The following is a 22,620-nucleotide window of genomic DNA, read 5'->3' on the forward strand; positions in this document are numbered from 1 at the left end:
GCAGGATGAGGGTGTGCGAATGTGTGCGCACGATTGAGTGTCTCTGTAGAGTGCTTAGTCTTTAGGTGTTCTGTGTTTTAGGCTCGAGTTAAGATCATTTAGAAAATGTGAAGTTTTAGGATAATAAATAGCCGAAATGTTGGTTTCATATATAACAAGAAAAAGGGTGGCACGTATAGGTATTTGACCTGGTTCAAAATACTATTTAATATCAAACCACAGTGTTCCTGTGAAATAATGTTGCAACTTAGCTTTCCTACCTGATAAAAAAACACGTTCTGTCAAGAGCAATGTGTTTTTATTGGAGGAATGCAGACCCTGTCTGTGCTCTGTATTCCCTGTCTCCTAAAAAGTTTTCATATAACTAAAGAAACTAAAGTTCTCAATTAACTTGGAAGAAACACTATTTTTATCTAGACCTACATTTGTAATCAACACATCTTTTCCATTTATGATCTTGTTTTCCTGCAGCTGCTGCTGCTCCTTTTTTATACGACTAAACATACGTCAAATGGAGCTGCATTCTTGTCTCACATAACTCAGAAAATGGAGGAAAAGCTTCAAATGTGAGTAGCTTTATAAATAGCTCCATTTTATTATCTTTTACTAAGCTAACCCAACTAGTTTCCGTGCCTAAGTCTAACCGAAGAGTGTGTGAAAATAAAACTTGAAAGTATTTATGAGGACCCAAAAGGATTGGTGAAATAGATTATTGTTATCTATAGTAAATATACCAGAATCGCAATGGGATGTGATGAGGAAAGCAATGTTGCAATGTTGTGCACTTTTGTGTTGTGCATCCTCCTTTGCTTGTGAGACATCTTTCATTGTCACCTCGCTTCCTTAGGATTGGAAATATGCTGCCACTGCACATGGTAATCTCACACATACACACACATGCACACTCGCTCACCATGGTACCATTGGGCTGTCTTCCAACGTTAATACACAGGGCTGACGATGTTGTGGGACTGCGTGCACGTCACACTGTCACAGCATAGCAAAGGAATAGAGAGCGAGGGAGAAATGGAAGGAGGAGGATTAATTTTGGATGCATGGCATGTGGAGTTAAGATAACCATCTTTTTCTGCGGCTCTTCTCCACCACATGGTTTGTTCAATTACCATTTACTGCAGAGACAGAGAAGGGCAGATAGAAAGAGAGGGAGAGAGGGGAACAGTGAAAGGGAATAGCGGGAGCCATGGAGGAGGTGGAGGGGAGGCGCTCAGTGATGGAGGGGATGAGGAAGTAGACGTGAAAGAGTTGGAGAGAAGGGAGTGAGTGCAAAAATAGAGGAAGACAATAAAACCATTCTGTAAAGGGGTAAGGAGAGAGCATAGGACACGGAGAGGGACGTGTGGTGCGCACAAACGCGTCAGAGTGTCACGTCCTTACCTGACACGACAGCGACAAACATAACATTTCTGGTTTGATTGTGTAACAGCTTCGTAAAAGCAGGGCTTCTGTTACGAAACGCTGCCACTGTTTTTGCTTTGATAAGTGTCAAAAGCTGCGAGTGTAGCTTAAAAAAAATTACTTATTCAAACAGACTATTCCCACTTCTCTGCATGGGGTACCAACTGTACCAAATTGAGATATTCTGAGATGGAGCTCGATCCACCAGCCCCTCTCATCTCCCCCTTCTTTCCAGCATCCCCACTTTTAAATCCTAATCCCTCCCTCCTTATGTTTCTTCAACCCTCCCCCCCACAACTATTTTCTCCCTCTCTGTCTCTCTTTCTCTCTGTGTCTCTGGCTTTCTCTGGGTCCAGTATATGGAGCAATTACAGAGATGATATCCACTGTCAGTCAGCGGCTCACAGATGAAGCTGGGCCTCTTTAACATGCTAATGGAACGCCAGATTCAATCAGGGCTTTGTGTGGCAGAGGGGAGGGCAGTGCCGCTCATTAAAAAATAAATCATAATAACAAAGAGGCCCGGGCAGCACAGGCAAGCAGCACCTACACTGCAGCATCGGACTTGGTTTTCCTCTCTGCTTTCTCAGAGCCCTCTCCTTGACTACTGTCCCTCTCTTTATGAGATTATGTCAAATCAGCACTTTGTCCTATCAGGCTTTGTTAATCTTTCCCCCGCTCTTGTCACTGTCGGATATGTAAATTTTGGAAAATTTTACAGAGAGAAGCTGACATCTCTTCCTCCCGTTTCCAGTCTTTGTGATAAGATGAGCAAAACTGGAGCTTCTCCATATGGAAAAGAAATTGAAAGAAGAAGAAAGTAGTTTATTATTTATATGTATTTTATCTCTGAATATCTCTTTGGCTATATACCACAGTTAGCTCAGGAATGTGGCTCCTTTTGTCATTTTGCACATACAACATTAACTTTGGTTTCTTTTTTAGTTAAACCTTTTGGATGAGTTGGACTCCCATTTGCCTTCAGAACTGCCTAAATTCTTTGTGGCTTAGATTCAACAAAGTGCTGGAAACATTTCCCAGAGATTTTGGTCCATATCGACATGAAAGCATCACACAGTTACTGCAGAGTTGTAGACTGCACATCCATGATTTAAATTATCCACACATATTTTAAAGGCGCTCGAAATCCAATGACTGTGGAGGCCATTTGTGTGCAGCTAACTCATTGTCATGTCCGCAAAATCAGTTTGAGATGATTTAAGCTTTGTGACATGATGTGTTATCCTGCTGGAAGCAGCTGTCAGAAGACGGGTACACTGTGATCATAAAGGAATAGACACGGTCAGCAACAATACTTAGGTAAGCTGTGGCATTTAAATGATGCTCAGTTGGCTGACGGGCTCAAATGGTTAACATTTCATCTAATGTTCTGTTTTAACTTTAGTGAGCCTGTGCAGACTGTGCCTAAATGGACAGTTAGTGTCATGTGATTTCCTGATTAGAGTAAATATATGCATCAATGAGCAGTTGAACAGGTGTACCTAATGATGTGGTTAGTGAATGTATTGATAAGCATGAGCTTAAAATAAATAACTTGAAAAAAGAAGGAGGGGCCACATGTATAAGTCATACCGGACATGCAAGCCTTACATGAAACATAAGCATTTACTGTTAGACAGCATGATAAATGCTTTTTATTTCTATTTCTTTTGCATATTGATAAAGACCTTTATTTATTGACCTTTTTGGATAGCTCTCTCCTGAAAAGCAAAAAGGTGAACTTTTCTGCTTGATAAATTGATGTGTATGTTGACAAAAATATAATTCTACCAAACTGAAGGTAAAACCTCTTAAGCGCCTCACAAAGGCAAAGAGGATATTGTACAACTGATGAGCAAATTGATTCAGATACATACGCCTTGCCAGGTTACCCTTTAATCTTATGGCTCTCCAATTGGAAGCCAGTGTTGCTCATCTCCAGGTGTCCCTGCTACCCTGTTGTAGATTATGATTGAACACAGCTACAGTAAGGTGTCGTCACATGTCAGCGTGAATGTTTGCTTCACAAGTCTTTTGCTTCACAGGGACGAAGCTCTGATGTAATTCAGCTGTCACATTTAACAAGCATATTGCACCACATTCAGTGTCTGATATCCTCATTACTCTCATTACCATACTGCTTTGGATTGCTTCTCAAAAGCCAAGCGCTCCTTTTATCCATAATGCGCTTTGTTTAAGATCTCTCCATGGAGGTGTGATTCATGGATGCTCAGTTCCTCTTTATTCATCATGCATCAACACTAAAAGAAGAGAGGCAAGTTTGTGTGTGTGCCTTTTGTGCTTCACATTTCTATAGACCAAAGATTTATTATAGCTAAGATCAACCTGAGCTCACTGAATAATGCATCACCTGCTATCATGGAAAAATATGCTGAATATGTCTCAGCTGAGCTTAAAGGTGTGGAAGTGGGTATGAGAAGTGTAAAGCTCGCTCTCGACTTAGCTCGTAAGTACGAGACAACCAAAGGAAAGCATTCCTCTCAGCTTTGACAAACGAGCTGGGGTCTGGTTCACAGAGGTTTCCCTTTTTCATAAAGTGAGCACTGCCATGAGAATTAGCATCCATGCGGGGTGTTTTTGTGTGGCCAAATTTATATTAAAAATCTCTTCAAGAACTTTTTCAGCTCAGCTTTTTGAATTTCAGAATTTCAATTTTATGCCTAAAATTGCTTTGTGGCTTGCCTTCCATATCTGACTGTAGTTGTGGGGTGATGAGTTCTGATTTAAACAAAATTGTCATTTCTCGACCTCAATGACAAATGACATTACAGCAGAGACCCCAGAGCACTTAAAGAGATTGAGCCGTGGTAGGATTGCTCAGAACTGGACAGAGAGCCGCGTGTTAGAGGACATGCTCGTTAGTTATCATATTCATAGAAATGGCACTGCAGGCCTGAAATGAAAGCAGCGCTTGTCAACCTCATAAAGTATCCTCCCCCTCTCTATTAGGCTGATAGCATATTGCCCTCCATCCTCCTTGGGGAATGGAAGTCGTTGAAATAGAGTGGCAAACACAAGCAGGGGCACATTATGGTTGCTGCTCCTCAAACACTGCGGCTATATAGTGTTTAACTCCCAGCCTCCTCCTTCCTCCAAGCCATCATGCCTCCTTCCTTTCTCTTCCTTTGGGGTGGGGGTCTAATCTCAGAGAGAATCTCGTGCTTTTGTCGATCTCCTCCGAAGTGTATTTGGGTTGATCCACCTGTTTATTGTTGAGTGATAGAATTCCATACCTGAGGGCACTAGTCTCTGAGCGGTGCATGGGAATGAAGTCACAGGCTATTGTTCCACCTGGGTGTGTGACTTGAGCCCTGAACAAGGGAAGAAAGGGAGGAGATGGGGTGGGGGTTGGGTGGGGGCTGGGTGCCATGGAATAAATGGGAAAATGGGAGCAAGGAGGAAAACAACAAACAGCCAAAGACAGGTGGAGAGAAGGGAGATAGAGGAGGTTCATGCTCCAGTGTGCTTCCTTCCCAGAAGAACGCCATCTTGTCATCCTGCCTTCTGTCCCTCCTCTCCCCTTTCTGCACAGGTGTAAGCGGCTGTTAAAACAGTAAATTAGTCTTTTTCAAGAGACACAACAAAGCAATGCCCCCCTCTCCCCCTCATCATCCAGCATTCCAACAGTCCATCCATCACTGACTCAGACTTTGCCTGCAGCTAGTGATACTCAGATGCATCTCTTCTGGACAGCAACTGTGATCATCTTACTAGCCTGACTTTTGGCAAGGGAGGAGCATTCATTACAAAAGAAAACTATATGAAAAAGATAGAAACCTGAGAAAGAATGAGAACAGACAGCAGAGAACTTGAAGGGAAGCATGGAGGAATATAGAATCTCAGAATGTTCTCTTAGCTTTTATAAAAGTGTTGAACCTGTTAAGGTTTGATCTAATTGCTCACATTCATGTCACAGTTGTCAGTTACAACTGACCAAATACAAAATGCAACTGTACAGTATTTTTCTTTGTCTAATATCTTTTGATGATCAAACATGACTCTGAAAGGATTGTCACCAGCTTCAAACGATGGCAGCTTATAACATCAGTATAAATTCACAACAGCTGCAGTGTATAATGGAGGGTTCTCAAATAGTGAAAACCCCTTAGAAGCTTCATATAGTCCATATAAAACAGCATCTTTGTAAAGCTAATGTTCACGTATACAGGCAGAAATTATTTAAGACTGACATTTGGTGGCTTTTTATGAGAGATCCAGCAACATAAAATATTTTTGGCTTATTTGTAGAAGCCTAAGTTCTACAAAAAAGACTGAAATTAGTGGAAGCAAACTGCTGTGCTTTGCATTTGCCATTAAAGGTGCTTAAGCATTTAGAGTTTAGTTTAACTGCCCTTATTTGCATCAACACAGGTGATTTTATACTTTTATACAAACTTCCCAATCATTACTCACAATTAAGTGATGATACTTTCATTTTAAGTGAGGCTGCAAAATATTGCACCAAGCATGTATTGTATGTTTTGTGCCCTTGTTGAACTGGGCCTATGGCTTAAAGTTAGAAAATAAATTCAAACTGATTCCCTGACGAGGGCAGCCACACAGAGTGTGTGTTTGCACATAGAGTGTTTGTGTGTTTGCTTTATGCTCCCATTTTGACCCTGTGTGCCTTGTCTCTAGCTTCTGCCTGTGTTGAATTGCACAGCAGTGTTCGCTCTGTGTTCTCATCATCCCTGGCTGTCCCCTCCCATTAACCCTGACAGCTATTCGTCTGTCATTATTGACCTCAAAACAGCACAAACCCTCACTGTCATCGCAGACACTCGCATACACACACACATAGACAGACATGCACAGACTACACACTTGCTATGCCTTGCCCTGAAAAATCATTTTACGCTTGTGCTATAGTTCAAGTTAAATTACATAGCCCTTTTTATGACTGTTGAGATAAATATCACACTGGAATGCAATGAGTCTCAGGCCAATTCAGACTTATTTTCATTAAATCAGTTCCTCCTCCTGCCCTGAATGGTTTGGTGCAGGTTGTAACATGAGAACCAGCAAGTGGCTACCCCACCAAAGTGTTTCATTTTAAGTGCCATCATTGATTTAAGGTGGAACCACACAAAAACTGTATATTAATCATGTCAAGTAACAGAGAAACATCATTTTATTGGACCACCTTTACTGGGAAATGTTTTGGGAGATTTGACTTTCTAAAGCTGATGAAAGCCCTAAAATATATACACTTAAAGTCCGTGTAGATAGATAGACCATCCCACTTGATATTTGTTCACGCATGTCTATATCAGTGTGTGAGTGCCTCTATCTACACATACCCTGCAAATAAACAAAACCCAGTAGCCTCCAAAAGTTCAGTTTCCAGCAGGAGATTTATCTGAAGGATTAAAAGGGTGTGCATCTGCTTCTGTGGATCAAGCACGTGCACTGGCCCTTGTACGCATTCTGGGCAATTCTGGACACTGGGTAACACTGAGTTGTAGATTGGTAGCTAGAGGTAGGTAGGGATCTCAGATGCAGGCTGTCTTCACCTCATTCCATGCCATTATTTTTGCATTATACCTCCTCCCCTAGTGCCCATCTTTCTTCTCTCCATGACTCTTGGAATCCCCAGTCAGCTCCTCTGCGTCTAACGAAGAGACAGACTGGCAATTAAATCCTCCCAGCCTTGATTCAGCTACTTAGAAGAGATCAACGTGGGATCTTTTGGGGGGCTTTTTAAGGCCTGCCACTGTCATATTATCTCAATAGGGTGTCATTACCGTCCCATCCAGGCTATCATTAAGCACAATATTCCCCTCTGGGAGAGCCGGAAGGTTTACCTAGCTGTATATCAAGTATGTCTAGTGCATGTGGGATTTTTTTTTCTGAGGAGAAAATATGTGCCCGATTTTATTTGTAATATTTTAAAGGAAAGCTTGGCTTTCAATAGATCTTGAGTTCAGTTCCCTGATCAGATTGGAAAAGACAAGGCTTTCTGTGTGCATTTGTGTGCTCAGGATGTGGATGATGATTTCCTGTTTGTTTGTACAGTGACCTAAAACTGCATGTAAAGCATGGATCACTCAGTGGAAGCTAGTTTAACTTTGTTTGACCTTCAAGTTGCTGGCATTTTTTATTTTATTTGAGCCACTCAAAATAAAACCATGCATGCTGCAGCATGTACTTTTCTTGTACTTTGCAGTGCAATTACAGTAAAAATGTGAAACAGCTCTTCTCCAAATTGGTAGGTTTGGTTAAAAAAATCTAACAGACCTACAATTAGCAGAGAAAATTTAAGCTTCTGCCACCAATGCAGAAAAATGTACACAAATATTCTTGAGTGACTGTTTGTGTGTGTGTGTGTGTGTGTGTGTGTGTGTGTGTGTGTGTGTGTGTGTGTGTGTGTGTGTGTGTGTGTGTGTGTGTGTGTGTGTGCTCATAACTCTCTTTCCAGTGTATTTTGTATTCAAGACTGAGGCATGTCCTAACTGATACCTAACATTAAAGACTTGGAGAGCAACCACTGTATCCCTTTTGCAGAAACTAATGACTCAAATTGTTTTTTTACGACCTAACAGGGAAGCACACATCTCTCTTGTCAAAGACAAACACACACAAACATACCTTACATGCAACGTGAACACAAACAGAGAAGCCTACTCTTATTTGTGGCAGTGAAACAAGTTTCAGCTTCCCCCGCTTTCCCCCTGCATAATCCTCCTATTAAAGCGTAGCATAACACCAGCAGTTCCAGGCAGCAAATCAAACAGATCTTAATCTCTGTCCACCTATCTTGTGTGAATGTATTAACCTTCACAGGAAGCTAGAAATGAGCAGAGGCTTGATGTGACTTTGAAATATTCCGATGCACTCAGCAGCACACTCTGGTGGTTGCTTGCTATCAAAACTGCTTGTGTTTTCCAAGATTTTGCATTGTGACATGCGGACCCCTATACGAGCCTTGCTGCATTCGGTGCAGTGTCCAATGAACCACATTGCTACCTGTCATTCACACTGTGCGAATCCATAATTCATTCCTAGCGCCAGCTGTGGCAGCTATCTGAAGGACGGATTCTGCTGGCACAGCTGTCTGTGAAGAGAGCATCGACAGGTAGACAGAACAGGATACAGTCTGTAGCAAGTCTCTTGGGGCTAATGAACTGTACAGTGCTGCAAAGATTTTGAGGTGACAGTTGACATATCAGGACAAACCTGTGTTACAGGTTGCAGAAACATTGCCTGTTTGTGTGTGTATGTGGACATAAAGGTTTCCTTCTCTATGAAGGACACCGCTTTAAACTCATGGACACAGGTGACTCAAGGGGAATTATGCCCTTCATGAACCAAACAGGACATTCTTGTGTAAAAGTGGGTGTTAGACAAAAACTACATTCAGTCTTTTAGAAAACTGTATGTGCGCATGTACTTGTTTCTTTGATGTGCATTGGTTTGTCTCCTGTGTGTGTATGAATCAGCCATCTGTAGAGTGCGAGTGACTTTTTTTTTCTTTGCATTTGTTCAGGGCTTTTGGCCAAGCCTGTGATCCTGTTGATTGCGCTTATGGTCAAGTGAAAGCCAGCCACAGTGTCCTGTTGGGACTGAGACTGGAACAGGAATGGATAAGGGTCAAAATTTCATTCTTTCTCCCCTTCTTATACCCCGTGCCCACTCTCTATCATGCTCCCTCCATGGCCTGTAATGAATTGGCTATTCTTCCAGACCTGGGCTCAGCTGTGTACAGCACAAAATTCACACTGAGCTGATCATAAGGCAAACAAGGAAGGAATAAGAGTAAGAAATTTAGAAAACAAATGGAGACAGATGAGCAGCTGCTGGTTGCACGCTTTAGCCCGTATGGGATATGGAATTGTAAACTAGCCTTGATCCCACATTAGCTTCACAAATAGTTAAATAATAATAAGATTGTTATTAAGGTCACTACACTCTCCTCTTTACTGGTTGTGAAGACAGTTGTCCATCTGCAGTAAATAAATCTGCTGTGAATTTGTCCATTTTCAGGCAGAAATCATCTTCTGATTCAGTCAGACTGGACTGACGAGCATTTATGGTCTGTGGTAAACTCAGAATCAGAATGTTTTATTAATCCCTGATGAAATTTTGTGGCCACAGTTGCTCCAAGACGATAAGAACAGTTACTGACCAAACTTAATCGAATAATACAGTATATTACAAGGTTACAAAATATAATAAAATAGCTCAATTATAAATATCCCAGTATATAGCACAAATTAAATATATATGGTTGAAGCCGAGTTGCCCCTCTTATCAAACTTTTGGAGCTCTGGTCTCTTGTATTCATGTCGCTGAATCAGAGTTCTTTAGTCTGAGAGCTTAATGCGCTACATGCATACGATAGGTAAATAAAATCACAGTTCATTACTGAATTTACTTTTTCACATAAAATGTTGAAATCCCAAATTATTTTTCGTAGTTGTCATGGCATGACATTGATTTCAGGCAGCTGCTATGCATCCAGACTTACCAACACATCTGTTGGTTATATTCCTGCATCAAACATATCTGCGGCACTGATTATAATCAGTGCCGCAGATATGTTTGATCTTATATATAAGTTCTTATGTCTCTGTTCCCTCTGGGCAATGAGGAGGACAGGTGCCAGCTTCAGATCCCCGCAGAAGGGCAAGTTGGCATCCTCACTGTTTCCACCTCCTTCTCCCTGCCCCCACTGCCAACAACCCTGGCACATCTGTGGCCGTCCAGCATGGCTGGTGCCAACTACCCTGTGCCCATTGTTCTCCCCTGAATGCATCCAACGCCCATGGGAAAGAAGGCTGAACACAGCGTGGCGCAATCTACACGGCCTGTTAGATAATCTCAAGACATGAAAAGATTCTCTTAGCCTAGATTCTAGAAACAGCTCTTTGTCTAGCAGAACGGGGGAAGGAAAACACACGATGGTGTTTTCTCCAAAGATTCTTACCAAATCAGCTCTATTTCTTTTCTCTTTTTTTCACATGCGTTGGAGTAAACAAAGCTTTGTATGAGCTTAGTATCACATTTTATGTTCGCATTTTACTTTTATTATATGTAAAACGCTGGTTATCGTATGAAAATCATCACCCTTAAGCATGTTTTCCTTTTTGATTCACCGATTGCTCGAACTGATTTTGAAATAGCTTCTGTTCTTTTCACTATCTTTACATTAGTGTACGGTATCATCATTTTGGGTGGGGGAGGCAGGATCAGGAAATACAAAAGAAAGGCAGTAACCACATTAATTTGCTCTGATCAACCATCAGTTATGTGTACTTGTATTTTCAGTTTTGCCTCCACTTGTTCAACCCCAAACAGAAACAGCTTTAGGGATTAAATGTGTCACATGGTGAAGCAGGAATGAGGGTCATTTATTAGTGCGTATGCATAAACAGACTGGTATTTACATAGCACCTTTCTGCTCTAACTGAGCACTCAAAGCATTTTTTTTTTGCTACAAGCCACATTGACCCATTCATACAAACATTCATCTAATGCTTTTTTCTATGCATTTAAGCATTTCTCTAACTAGCATGCATAAACTCACATCTGATGTATGAATGGGGGGCAGTTCAATATCTTGCCCAAGAACACTGACATTCAGCTACAGGAGGAGTCGGCGTTACCTGCTGTTGTATTTATACAGTGTAAGCATGGGTTTGTGGCCATTTTTAGTATTGGCACATATAACTACTTGGAGTGGTGCTTATTTTCGTGCTGTCTCTTGCCCTCAGTACTGTTCATAACCTAGACCTAACTCGACATTCTAATCAAGGTACAAAACTCGTGATGGTCCTCACAACAAGTGAATAATAAAGGCTCATATGAAGACAAACTCTTCAAAAAAGCCTGCAAATCCAAGCCTTCTGGCAGCGTCCCACAGGCTGTTTATGAGCTCTGATTATGGCCCCTGTTAGCCTGGTAGGATTCCTGGCATGTCAGAGGGTTTAACAACATCCAAATCACTGTCTGAGTTCTCTCAGCTCTTCCAGGCAGCCCTGTCTGTCAATTTCTACCACACATACACTCACACAGAGCGGGCTCCAACAGCCACAAGGGAGTACTGAGGAAGGGAATATCAGACTACAGTGAGCAAAGATCCTGTTTTGTCATCACTTACTTTTGCATGCTGTAATTAGTTTTACTAATAACAGTACACATAACAGTTCTTTGATGAACTGTGAAGGCCTTTTGCGATTTAAAGTAAATTGATTTGTTTTTCTTTTAGTCATTTAAAGGGTAGAAAACGCTGTAAAATGCCAGTCACAGACAGCCAAGTTGCTTACTCTGTTTGTCCTCCTGTCTACAACAAAAAAAAATTATATATGTGTAGTATTTGCATAGAAGCCATTAGAGGAGACTTCTTGTTATTACTCATTTACAATTTATTGTTTTATCAGCTCTGACTTCATTGAAGTCTGGTCCGTAAAAGCCAAGTGGGAGCACTTAAACACATGCACTTGTTTACACACTGCACATAAAATGCCCATATGTTTGCGAAAATGCATTTGTGCACTTGCCATACTCCTGCACCATATAACAATTTGTTCAGTTAACATTGTAAGGAGATCCCCAGAGAGAGATTAAATTAATGGGATAAATATATGGTGCAGCCACACTCTGATTTATGCACGCTGACAAACACACATATGTCTTGGGCTCAAGGGCCAACTGCTCTTCTTGCTCATGTCTGGTCCACAGCTCCATTCACTTCCTCGGATTTCAGCTCCTTGTGCTGCTGCAGAGACGCGTTTTGCCCTCCACTCAGCCAATCTCTCTGTAAGCCTGCCAGACACTGCCTGACCCGCTGCCAGTAACGGTCTCAGTGTTCAAGGACAGACTCGCTGGGGAGCTGCAAACATTACTGCTGTGCAATTTCAGCTAACAGAGTCTCACTCCATACAAGCAAAACACACATTCACACATGAACTTGTACAAAGATGCTAAAGGAGACGATGTATTGAGACACGGCACGACGCCATGATAAATGCAGTGAAGAATCATTGTATTAGTGATGCAGCCCTGATAGGGGACAAACTGGCTTCATCAGTTAATTCTAATCCTCTTTCATCAGAAGAAGCTACATTCACGAGGAGTTTAGATTAAAGGGTGAACTCTGCATGTTTGCAAGTGTACATATTTAATTAGGAAAACTAAAAAACCTGTCAGTTTTTTTAAACCTAATGTAAAATGAAAGAGTTTAAGATTGCTGAGTCAGACTGCACCAGCTGGAAAACCAGCAGGCAAGAAGCCTCAAACTTGTTTCACATGTTGTAAGAATAATTGTGTGGTTTTGTGCTTTCATACACGTGTTTGCATGTGTATATGTTTGGTTTGTTTAGACTAGAAAATTTAAATGCTTAACTAGAGGTAATGATGCAGTCCTCTGCACCTCGAGGCCTACAGATGCGTAGCAGAAGGCAGCTGAGACAGCACTTTCACTCCAGCCCGACAAAGTCAATCCCCCCCGCTCTCTCTTTCTTATCCCTTTCTCTCCCACTCACTCTAATCCAAACTTCGGCGACTCCATCTGGTAACATAGTCTTCAAAGCAGCAGTCATAATATTTTCTCTGTTTACATTCAGTTGACATAAAGCTTGATGAAATCGCAGAGGTGTCAAATAATGCCCAAATTAGCATGTGGAAGTGTGGAGGAAGGTAGAAAAGCACTGCTGTGGAAACCACGGTGAGGGATGGCAAGTAACAGAGCAAAAAAAGTAGCTTAGAGCAATCCCGAAAAGGAGAGCGGCAGAGCTTTAAGTCTCGGAGGAATTTGAAAGCCATAGAAATCCAGTTGCGGATATTAAGAGGCTTAATCTAAGAGCTTGCTGAGGCTGAGTTTTGCTGTTTGGGCCCCATCACTATCATCCTTGACAGAGGTTAGAGAGGAGACGAGAGGGAATAAGGAGGAAAAGGAAGAGAAGCCAGATGGGAGCAATGGGGAGAATAGGAAACTGCGTATCATTAAGGCAGCCTCACATGTTTCTTATAGGCGAATTAAATATTGCGTGTGTGTGTGTGTGCGCGTGTGCATGTGTATCTCTCTGTGTGCAAGGGTACCCTTGCAGTAGTTTTCTTAAGTGACTGCGTTTTTCGATTTCTTTAGAAATCCAGCCAAATGAAGTATGTGGTACTTCTTCTTTCATTCATACTATAATTAGACTCAACTAAGTGATCCAGCTGTAGTGCACAACACAGGATGACATAAAGCAGCGCTGCCTGAGATGGAACTCATTATCATCTAGCTGCAGATGTCTCCCAGGAGAGGAGAGAAGAAGAGAGCACACTGGCAGACAGGTGGATAAGAGGAATCCCCTCTGCCTCTGTGGCATCCTTTTCTTCCTTATGGCATTCCTGTTTCGGGGATGTGAATCATTCAGTCCACAAAACCCTCAACATCATTCCATATGTATTAAAGCAATGTCACACTTTGTAGATTCAGTCTTGCCAACACGTCTGGAAAACCAGAAGATCTGTGCAGCAATCAATGAAAAGCCCTTAACTGACCAAATGCATCTTTTTTCCTCACTGTGTAGAAACTGTATGCTTCTATGGGGCGTCACATAGCTTTGTTCTGTCCACAGAGAGATAATTGCTTTTGCAGTGAAATTATACATTATTGTGCATTTTGGAATTCACCTGCACCTTCCAGGAAACAACTGTACACAGCCTGTTATAAAAAGCACATGTTTTTGTTGTTTTTTCCCTTCCTCTCTCTGTCTCTTGCTTTAATTTGTATTCTTTATATCACCTAAAGACACTGTTTAAATTCTCTGTCACACATTTGAGTAAACACACCCCGGAGCCTGGGCTCATGAATGCTGGAAAATACCGTGCATACTTATGTATCTCTGTCTCTTTCTGTGTTTAGGAGGCATCAATCGAGCTGGGGCAGCAGTGCCGACATTCTTACGGACCCCCACAGTGATCCAACCCCACTTGGACATGAAGCCCTTCCTGCAGTTCCCAGTGGAGACCCCCCCTCCTCCACACAGCATGAGCCTCTTCCACAACTTCAATACGGTAAGAGTTGCTGCAGACAACAAGCACAAACACTGCAGCCTTTTAAGTCATCGACTCCAGCGAGAAAAACGCGCGACGCAAAATTGTAAATGTTGTGCTGGGTGCTGGAGGTTACCGCCGTTATGCTTTAACTTGCACTCTTCTCTATGTACAGTTTTGAATGCAATAGTCAGCTTTAAGATATGCTGGAAACAGGACTATTTTCAAAGCCGTAAAATCGTAGCCATATAATTAAAGAACAGTTTTAAGGCCATCCCTATAACTAACAACATCAAACGCCGCAGTTTGTTTGATGTAATATTTTTTTTCTTTTAAAGGAGAGGAGGCTTCCTGTTCCTTCTACCTCAGGCATTTAGATTAGACCATAGAGACATTTACCATTTCACCAACTCAGCATAATGTGGCACCTGCTCCTCCAGACTCCGCTGAACAATGTCAACACATTTCTCATCAGCAATATGCAAATTCACTGAACTGTATATGTACTCTACTGGGGCAATGCTATTTGCGGACCATGGCTTCAACAGGGTTATGTGTCACCCTGGTATATTTAGCTGCAGTCTGCAACAAGACAACATAATAACCTTTCACTAATTGGAAATATCTGGCATGAGCTTTGACTATGCATGGCCCTACAGGGATTGTAACAGGAGTCCAGACACTCTTAAACACATTTGAACAATATAGTCATTTTAATAGGCCTCACCATGACATAAGTGGAAGCATTTTCACTACCAAACTGCACTACACCCAGCAGACATGCATTAATTGAGATACTGAGATTATGCAGGCACTCGGTTTCCATTCTGGCCTCTGTTAGCGTAGCCCTAAAATCATTCTTGCTTGATTTTATTTCCTGTCTTGCTGCCTCTGCAACACTCCCTCTGGACTTCCTCTCACCTATTCTGTAACGTCCATCCGCTCACCATCCTCCTTATCAACGAGTCAACTAGGTAGGAAGGCCCACAGGGACACTGTGAATGTTAATAGGTGTTCCTGCTGATGACTGCGAGGTAACGGTTAGTGCTGTTTTACAGCTCTGTGGCCAGGAGATGGGGCCATAAGAGAAGCTGTAAGGGCATTCTGACCTTACAGCGTACTCATAGTATACGCAGCACATTCAAAAGCATGAAGAAATGACTCACTAATATATCACTGTTGGTGTTTGCAAGGAGAGCTTCTGTTGCCTGAAGTGTATGACATAATCTCACATTTTATTAGATATGCGGCATGTATGTGGTGTAAATATGCTGCAGATATGAAAACCGCTTTGTTTGCCCCTATATGAGGCTCTGTTTTAACGTTTTGCTGGGATATCCTAGCTTTACACTTTCCCAGAGTTTATTATGTTCAATGTAGTGCTGTGAAGATGAGTAAATTTATACAGGAAGATCTAGAATAAGAGAGTAAGCGTCCACAGCTCCATTTACATCTTATACTGTTTTGTTTTGGAGGTTTTTATATGGATTGTTAGGCTGAACTGGGGCTATTTCACATAACATTTCAAGTGCTTTTGATGTTTCCTGGCGCTTTTCTGCACCATTGCACAGTAACACATTATGATCCACAAAATATCTCAATGAAGGTACAGCACTGCAGTGAGCTGACAGCTAGTTGTTCCATCATTCTGCCTTAATAAGTGATCTGTGCTGAGTTTGTACAGCCTTAATGAGGCTCTACTTCACATTGAGGGTTATTAGCCCCATAGCGGAGGAATGGCCTCTCCTAAAGCCATATACAGCTTTTAATAGTCCTTTGATGTGATTTGTCCTCCACCTGCCTGTCTCGTGCAATGTGCCTGTAGACAATGATGAGGCTGAATTATTTATCTGCATCAGCTGGTACTGATACAGACATAAAACTGCTCATAAAACTCTGAGTAAAACTCAGAGTTGTGTTGCCTGCACTGTTTGCTGAAGCTACACAATCACAAGACTTCTTGGTCCAGTATAATCATGTGCAGTTGTTGAATCTTAACTACTATATATATCTTTTCTCACTCTCCCCCTAACAAAAATAATTGTAGTACAGCAAGACATGACTAATAGCTCATTATCTAAACAGTACACATTTATGTTTTGTCCAGCACCACATGTGGCCCTGTCATCACTTTGGTGTGAATATGTCACATCCAATAAATATTTGTCTAGCTAGAGTTTCATGCAAGTGTGAGTTCTGGGTTTGTGGGGGAGATGCCGGCTACAGTGGTGGATGACGACATTCGATGGATGGTGTGAATTAAAGATGGGAATTGCTCTGCCTCCTCCAGTTCATCAGGACTGTAGGCCTTCCACTTTATCATTTCCTTTTATCAGTGCTCGCATGTTTTTCTAGCAGCTTGAAAGGACACGGCTGTGGCGCTCTTGTACACCTGAGTCACATGTGAACCTCAGCTCTGGCTCATAGGTAGTAAAAACAAAGCTGAACTTACACTGAAAACCTAAAGGAAGCCTAAACAGCAAAGTCAGGAATCAAGAAGTTGATTAGCTAAGAACCTGACCTATGAGCATAATTGATAAAAAAAACTGTTATCAGTAAATTATTATCAATATCCATACCAAGGCTATTCAGCACTCCTAGAAGAGTGAGAGTTTGGCAGGAGGAGAGTAGGATACATAATCCTGGGTGCACATGGGCAGACTGACAGACCATGGGGAAGAGAGGGAGAGGGAGAGAGGGAGGAGAAAACTGGAAAGCAGAGAAGGAAGTGCATTAAAGTGGAGTGTGAGGCAGAGAGGGAATGTAGTTGAGAATAGAGGAGGAGGAGACTGAAAAAAGGGACAGGCACTTGTTAGGTCATGTGTTGAAAAAAGAAGTAAGGGAGAGATTTCTCTTAAAGCATCTCAAAAGAGAAGCAGACGGTGTGCTGAAAGGAAATAAAGATATCGCAGCTACCAATGCTTCACTAGGCATAAGCTCAGTTTTTGTGAGCTAGTCTGTATTCAGCGTTGACCACCTACCAAACAGGCTGAATGAGTAAGGATAGTGCACCACAAGCTCTGAGCCTTGCACATGCTGAGACCCAAACACATACCTCGGCCAGCAGTACACACACAGGAGGACCAATGCAGCTCCAAGCTTCTACAGACAAAGAGGAGATGAAGGTAAGTACCTAAAATTCAAAGAGCTTGTCACATTTTTGTCGGTCCAACTGTGTCTTAAACTGGGCCAGCTTAAACGTAATGCTGAATTTGTGCTTCAAAGGCTGTTTTCGTCTGGCACAGTGTGGACCTTACTGTGACTGTCACAATGGCTCTACTGAGAGTCATGCTGTAGTGCACTCTCCCCTGGTGGGTTTTAGCTGATCAAACGAACTAAAGAAAGACTAACTAAGACCGAATGGAAACACAGTAAAGAATGAGAAGAAAATCAGAACTGTAGAAAATGAAAGATGAAAAGAAACTGTAGAACAGAGGATGTTGGTGAGTTAGGACGTGTGTCATTGTGCAGTGTTGGATGATGCTTGGGTGATATTTGAGTGTTTGGAGTTTTAAGGCTGCATGGAGCTGTTGACATGACTGCCGAGTGATGCTAAAGTCAGCGGTCTGCGGTCTGTGTGCTTTGCTTACCTCACCACATTCACACAGCTCCACAATAACATGAAGTTTCCATTATTTTCCCAGATAAATGTAAACTTTGTAATATGTTTGATTTCTATTTTTTTATGAGAATGTACAGTTACAGTTATGGATGTTCACAAAATTATACGAGCGAGTTTTGGAAAATCCCTCTGCAGTTACATCATAGTGCTCTCCTCCTATTTCATGAGAACATGTTTTGGAGAGCGTTTGGAGAAGAGGCCATGCGAGCAACATTCCAAAGACATTTGCTGGCAGCTGGACTGTGTTTTCAACAGCTGAATTAACTGGATGGGTCATAACTGACCCACACCCAGACTGGTGGAATGACTGCGGAGAAGCCCATGATTCATGCGGTTACGCCACCAGGCAGGTTCAAATTCTTGCTAAACTCTATCTAGTCTGGGTCACATTATGGACACTGAGAGAAAGAAATTTTTCTACACTTTGGAAAGATTTGATAAAACACAGTGTCACTTTTTAAAAATTAATAGGAAGCTTAATGCAGTCCTGGTGTGGAAGTTTGTGCTGGCTAAAGCTTAGTTCTTGTTGTTTAGATGTTCACACAGTAAACATTTGTAATTGTTCAATATATCTTCCACCCCCACCCCAGCCCTCCCCATTAATCTGTCCTCACAGCCAGAGCAGCAGAGCTTTCTTTATACAGTTTCTTGGGAGAGAAACAGAGACAGTGTTGGAACGTGGAAAAGAGATAAGCATGCTTGATGTGAGGATGTCCAACTTGGGCCTCTTTCTCTTTCCCTCCAACTCTCTACTCTTCTTTTTCTCATTCGCTCACTCATTCTCTCCTCCAGATGGTATGTTTCTGTGCCTTCCGGCCACAGCTGGGTGGCTGAAATGTCTTGAGGCTCCTCCCCTTGATCTTTTATTTTTCTTTATTTTTGCTTCTTTTTGTTGGGAGTTGCCAAGCAACGAGCACTGTGCAAAAAAAACAAACTTATTTGAGTCTAAGTAACAACAATATTTGTTTAAGCCCCTTCTATCCTGTCCTTCACTCCTCGGGATGTTGAGCTGCTTCTATATTGGATGAGACTGTGCCTCTCAGTGTAACAAGGCTTAAAGAAAAGCTTAGTAAATAGTCCAAAATACAGTAATGAATCAAAAGTGAGTTATTTTGCATCTGCCTGGCACTGCATTATGCTTTCATTACTCTTGGTGGACACACTTGAACGTTTCCTCGCTGTCTTTTGAATTCAAAATCCAAAGTTTTGTATCCTTTTGTTCTTCAGGCCACGGATTTTTTTGCTTCATTCTTCTTGCATACCCGCGCACTGCTACATCAGTCTTTGTTTATGATTGTTGCTTACTTTAGCTGTAGACAGTTGTCTGAGGCTGAAATATAAGCCAGCCACTGAATCCAGAGTAATGCTAAGGTCAACCAACAGTGATTGCTTGATAAATTCGGCTTCAAACACAAACAGTCCAGTACGGGCCGGGTCTTTTGTGTCTGGGACAGAATTTATATGGGCAGCTTAACTACTGAGGGCTGCTAAGCAAGTTAGTTAAATTTATACAAGGTGCTTAACACCACAGAGATGATGGATGTCCCAGCTGAAGCAATTAGCACAGGGACAGTATTATACTACAATGTAGTGAGGATCCAGAACCATCAGATTCCTAATCGTGGGGATGCAACAGGTGTCTCGGTTGTAGCAACAAACTGTCAACACTGCTGACCACTGTTTGCTGAAGTGAATTACAGATATCATCAAACAGACTCTGCAACCGCTCTTTAACTGTGAACCTTATGATTTCTGCATGTGGTCATTTTGGTTTAGTCTATTGCACGTTATGACAGCTTGGCCCATTGAGCTGTGGCACCAGTGTGAATTATAGCTGCTCTCTGTCTTTCACTCGCAGATGGACCCGGTGCAAAAGGCTGTGATCAACCACACATTTGGAGTTCCTCTGATCAAGACCAAGCGACCAGTCATCTCCTGTAACGTCTGCCAGATCCGCTTCAACTCAGAGGTAAATAAATAAATGACGACACACACACACACAACATCACTGCCTCTCATCTTGTTTTCATTTTCTTTATGGCACTGAAAATATTTTATTTTTCTCCAAGTAAGAATCAACCTTTTATTTGTTTCGGAGGACTGTTTGTCCTGGTTTGCTCCCCCTGGAAGCTGGAACTAACAAAGCGGATGTGGTGCGTTTGTTTGGGTTATGTGTTGGCCGTTGCGACCTGACTGGAATTTAATTTGTTTTAAGGCAGCAGTAGTGCACTGCAGCACAGAGGCTTAAGCGGTCCTGACGAATGTGTGAACGAGGAATAAAATTCTGTTGTTCATCAGTACTGATAAGTTTGATCTTAAAGTTGTAGATTTCCATTTCTCTCTATAGAAAATATTAAACTTTAAAAAGCTTAATTAATTGGGAACTCCTAATTGGAATTTATTTGCATGTTATACCCTCGGGCAATTCGCAGACACAACTGATGACAAATTAATGAAAGCAAAAAATCATATGGAAGTATTTTATGAGTTGTGATGCCAAATAAGTTTTTTCCTTTTTTGTGTCAACAAATAGGATAGACTCATGACAAAACCAGTACCAAATGTCATATGTGTAGTGTATAATTTGGCTGCAATACTCCCTATTCAGTGTTGCAGACTTCAGGGCCAGGGCGTTCAACCATCCACAATACACAACATTAAGGAGTGGGTCAGGGCTATATATACACATCAGATCTACAATCATGGTTTCCGTGTGGTCAGGGAGCTGCAAGGCTGTAATCATGAAGCTTCTCTTAGCCAGGATCTGTCCTGTATATCTTCACAAGAAACAGGAAACAGTTAACTCGAGATGTTTATATAATGGAATACTTTAAGACCCAAGGATTGAGAGCCAATACTGACTTTTAGTTAAGATGTGTTCTTTTGTATGAAGTTACAATCAATAAAGAATCTGAAGACTTTGAATATTAGATTTTATATTTAAAATATTGCCTAAAGAACAAGAAGGTACTTGCTGTGAAGAACCTAACCTGCTGTCCCCTGAAATCATATGAAGGTTAAAATTTAACCAAAGCAAGCGCAATTATTTAGAAGTATGCAGGGAGCATTTCTGCTTGGAAGCCATGTTCATGTGTGAATGATCTTTACACCAGCACCCTGCAGAGATTAATTTCTTCTCTTTGTCATTCACTGACGTCAGCTTGAGAGTGGTATCTGGCGTGATCTTCTCTGCTCAGGGAAAGATGACTCTTTCTCCCTTAGTACTATATCAGTGTTTAGTGCAGTGGTGTGCGTTGCGAAGTTTGGGAGATATCAGGCTGTAGAGATGTCTGCTTTCTCTTGACTCTAATAAAACAGATGAGCATTTGGTGGTCAGAGAATCAAAGAAATACTTTTCTTTTCAAATCCAGCATCAGTATTTTTCTCATTCTGGGTAGGTGGATGCAGGGCCTGTGTGGTGGCTGTAGTTTGGAAAAACACAACAAAGTTTATTTGATGGCTACTAGAAAAAGATGTTGTTACTGTCAAAAATATGCAAAGCAACTAACATTGCCAAAACTCAGCCGCTCACCCCAAAATAACGTAAATGGATAAACAACACTACAAGCCAAGTAAAATATGTGTTACGACCGATTCAAAAGCCACAACATAAAGTAAAAACTGACAGAGATTGTAGAGCTATTGTTTAAAAATGACATAAAAATCTCAGCTAAAGCTTACAGCCCACAATGAGAAAAAAAAAGTCTAGTCCAAGTGGACCTTGGGGATGCCTATGTCCACACCTCATCAAATATACAATAAGCAATAAGCAATTAAGCCCTCTGGCAGTATTACTGCAAGGAGAGTAGATAGCAGGGGGATATATCATGTAAATTTAATTCGGCTATATACTGTCCCTTTAATCGAGTAAAAGTCTTGTTAATAAGTTAGTGTTTTTCCAGATCAGCTTTAACTCCCATTACCTGGACAGGTAAAAACATACTGCAGTACATCATCAATGTCAGACTTGCAGTCTTGCCCTAGGTGTGACTCCCCATCCACACTTTTTGCATCTCAGGCGTACAAGGCTGATGGGGTGGGTGGGCGAGTGGGCAGCGTGGACAAGTTATTGAATGCGATCACTTGAGAATGAGGCAATGTAGGAGCTTTAAATTGAAAGCATAGGTGTATCTACTAAAATCTCAGGCGAGTTTGAATCACAGCGATCTCGTCCCCAAGGTCAAAGTTTCCTTAAATTCTTGTGAATGGGATAAGTCCAGAATGTGGCTATTTAGAACTTTTAAATTGATACCATTTATGTATCTACTGGGAGAATGAGAGGAATACAGGCAGATGCCAGTATTTTTGTTTTTATTTGGAGATTATGTATTCTCCAAACACGCTCCTTCCGGTTGTCATCTATATAGGTTCCTCCAGTTCTGCAAGCTGTTCATTCTCGTTTACGTGCCCCACCCTTGACTTCTTCATTTCTATTTAGTGCGTGGGGATCTGCCGGGCCCGGGAGCCATTGCCAGTCCCCTTCGAGGCCTTTCACCAAACCGCAGCTCGATTCATGTCAAAGCATTCACTTACCTACTAAAACGCTGTCAAACCTAAAATGAGGACGTGGGCCTCTGAGC

The 22,620-nt window shown here is 41.7% G+C and overlaps 1 protein-coding gene across 6 annotated transcripts in view; it reads left to right on the forward strand.

Moving 5' to 3' along the window:
- znf385a (zinc finger protein 385A) overlaps window positions 1-22,620 on the forward strand; it is a 55,346-nt gene that overhangs the window by 18,663 nt on the left and 14,063 nt on the right. For 3 of the 6 annotated variants that reach the window (XM_026153826.1, XM_026153827.1, XM_026153829.1), the window contains exons 2-3: window positions 14,288-14,439; window positions 19,899-20,009. In XM_026153826.1, coding sequence (XP_026009611.1) covers window positions 14,288-14,439; window positions 19,899-20,009 — 263 coding nt within the window. The other 3 variants (XM_026153831.1, XM_026153828.1, XM_026153830.1) reach the window with 3 other exon arrangements.

This window comes from Astatotilapia calliptera, chromosome 20 (assembly GCF_900246225.1).
Source record: "Astatotilapia calliptera chromosome 20, fAstCal1.2, whole genome shotgun sequence".
NCBI lineage: Eukaryota > Metazoa > Chordata > Actinopteri > Cichliformes > Cichlidae > Astatotilapia > Astatotilapia calliptera.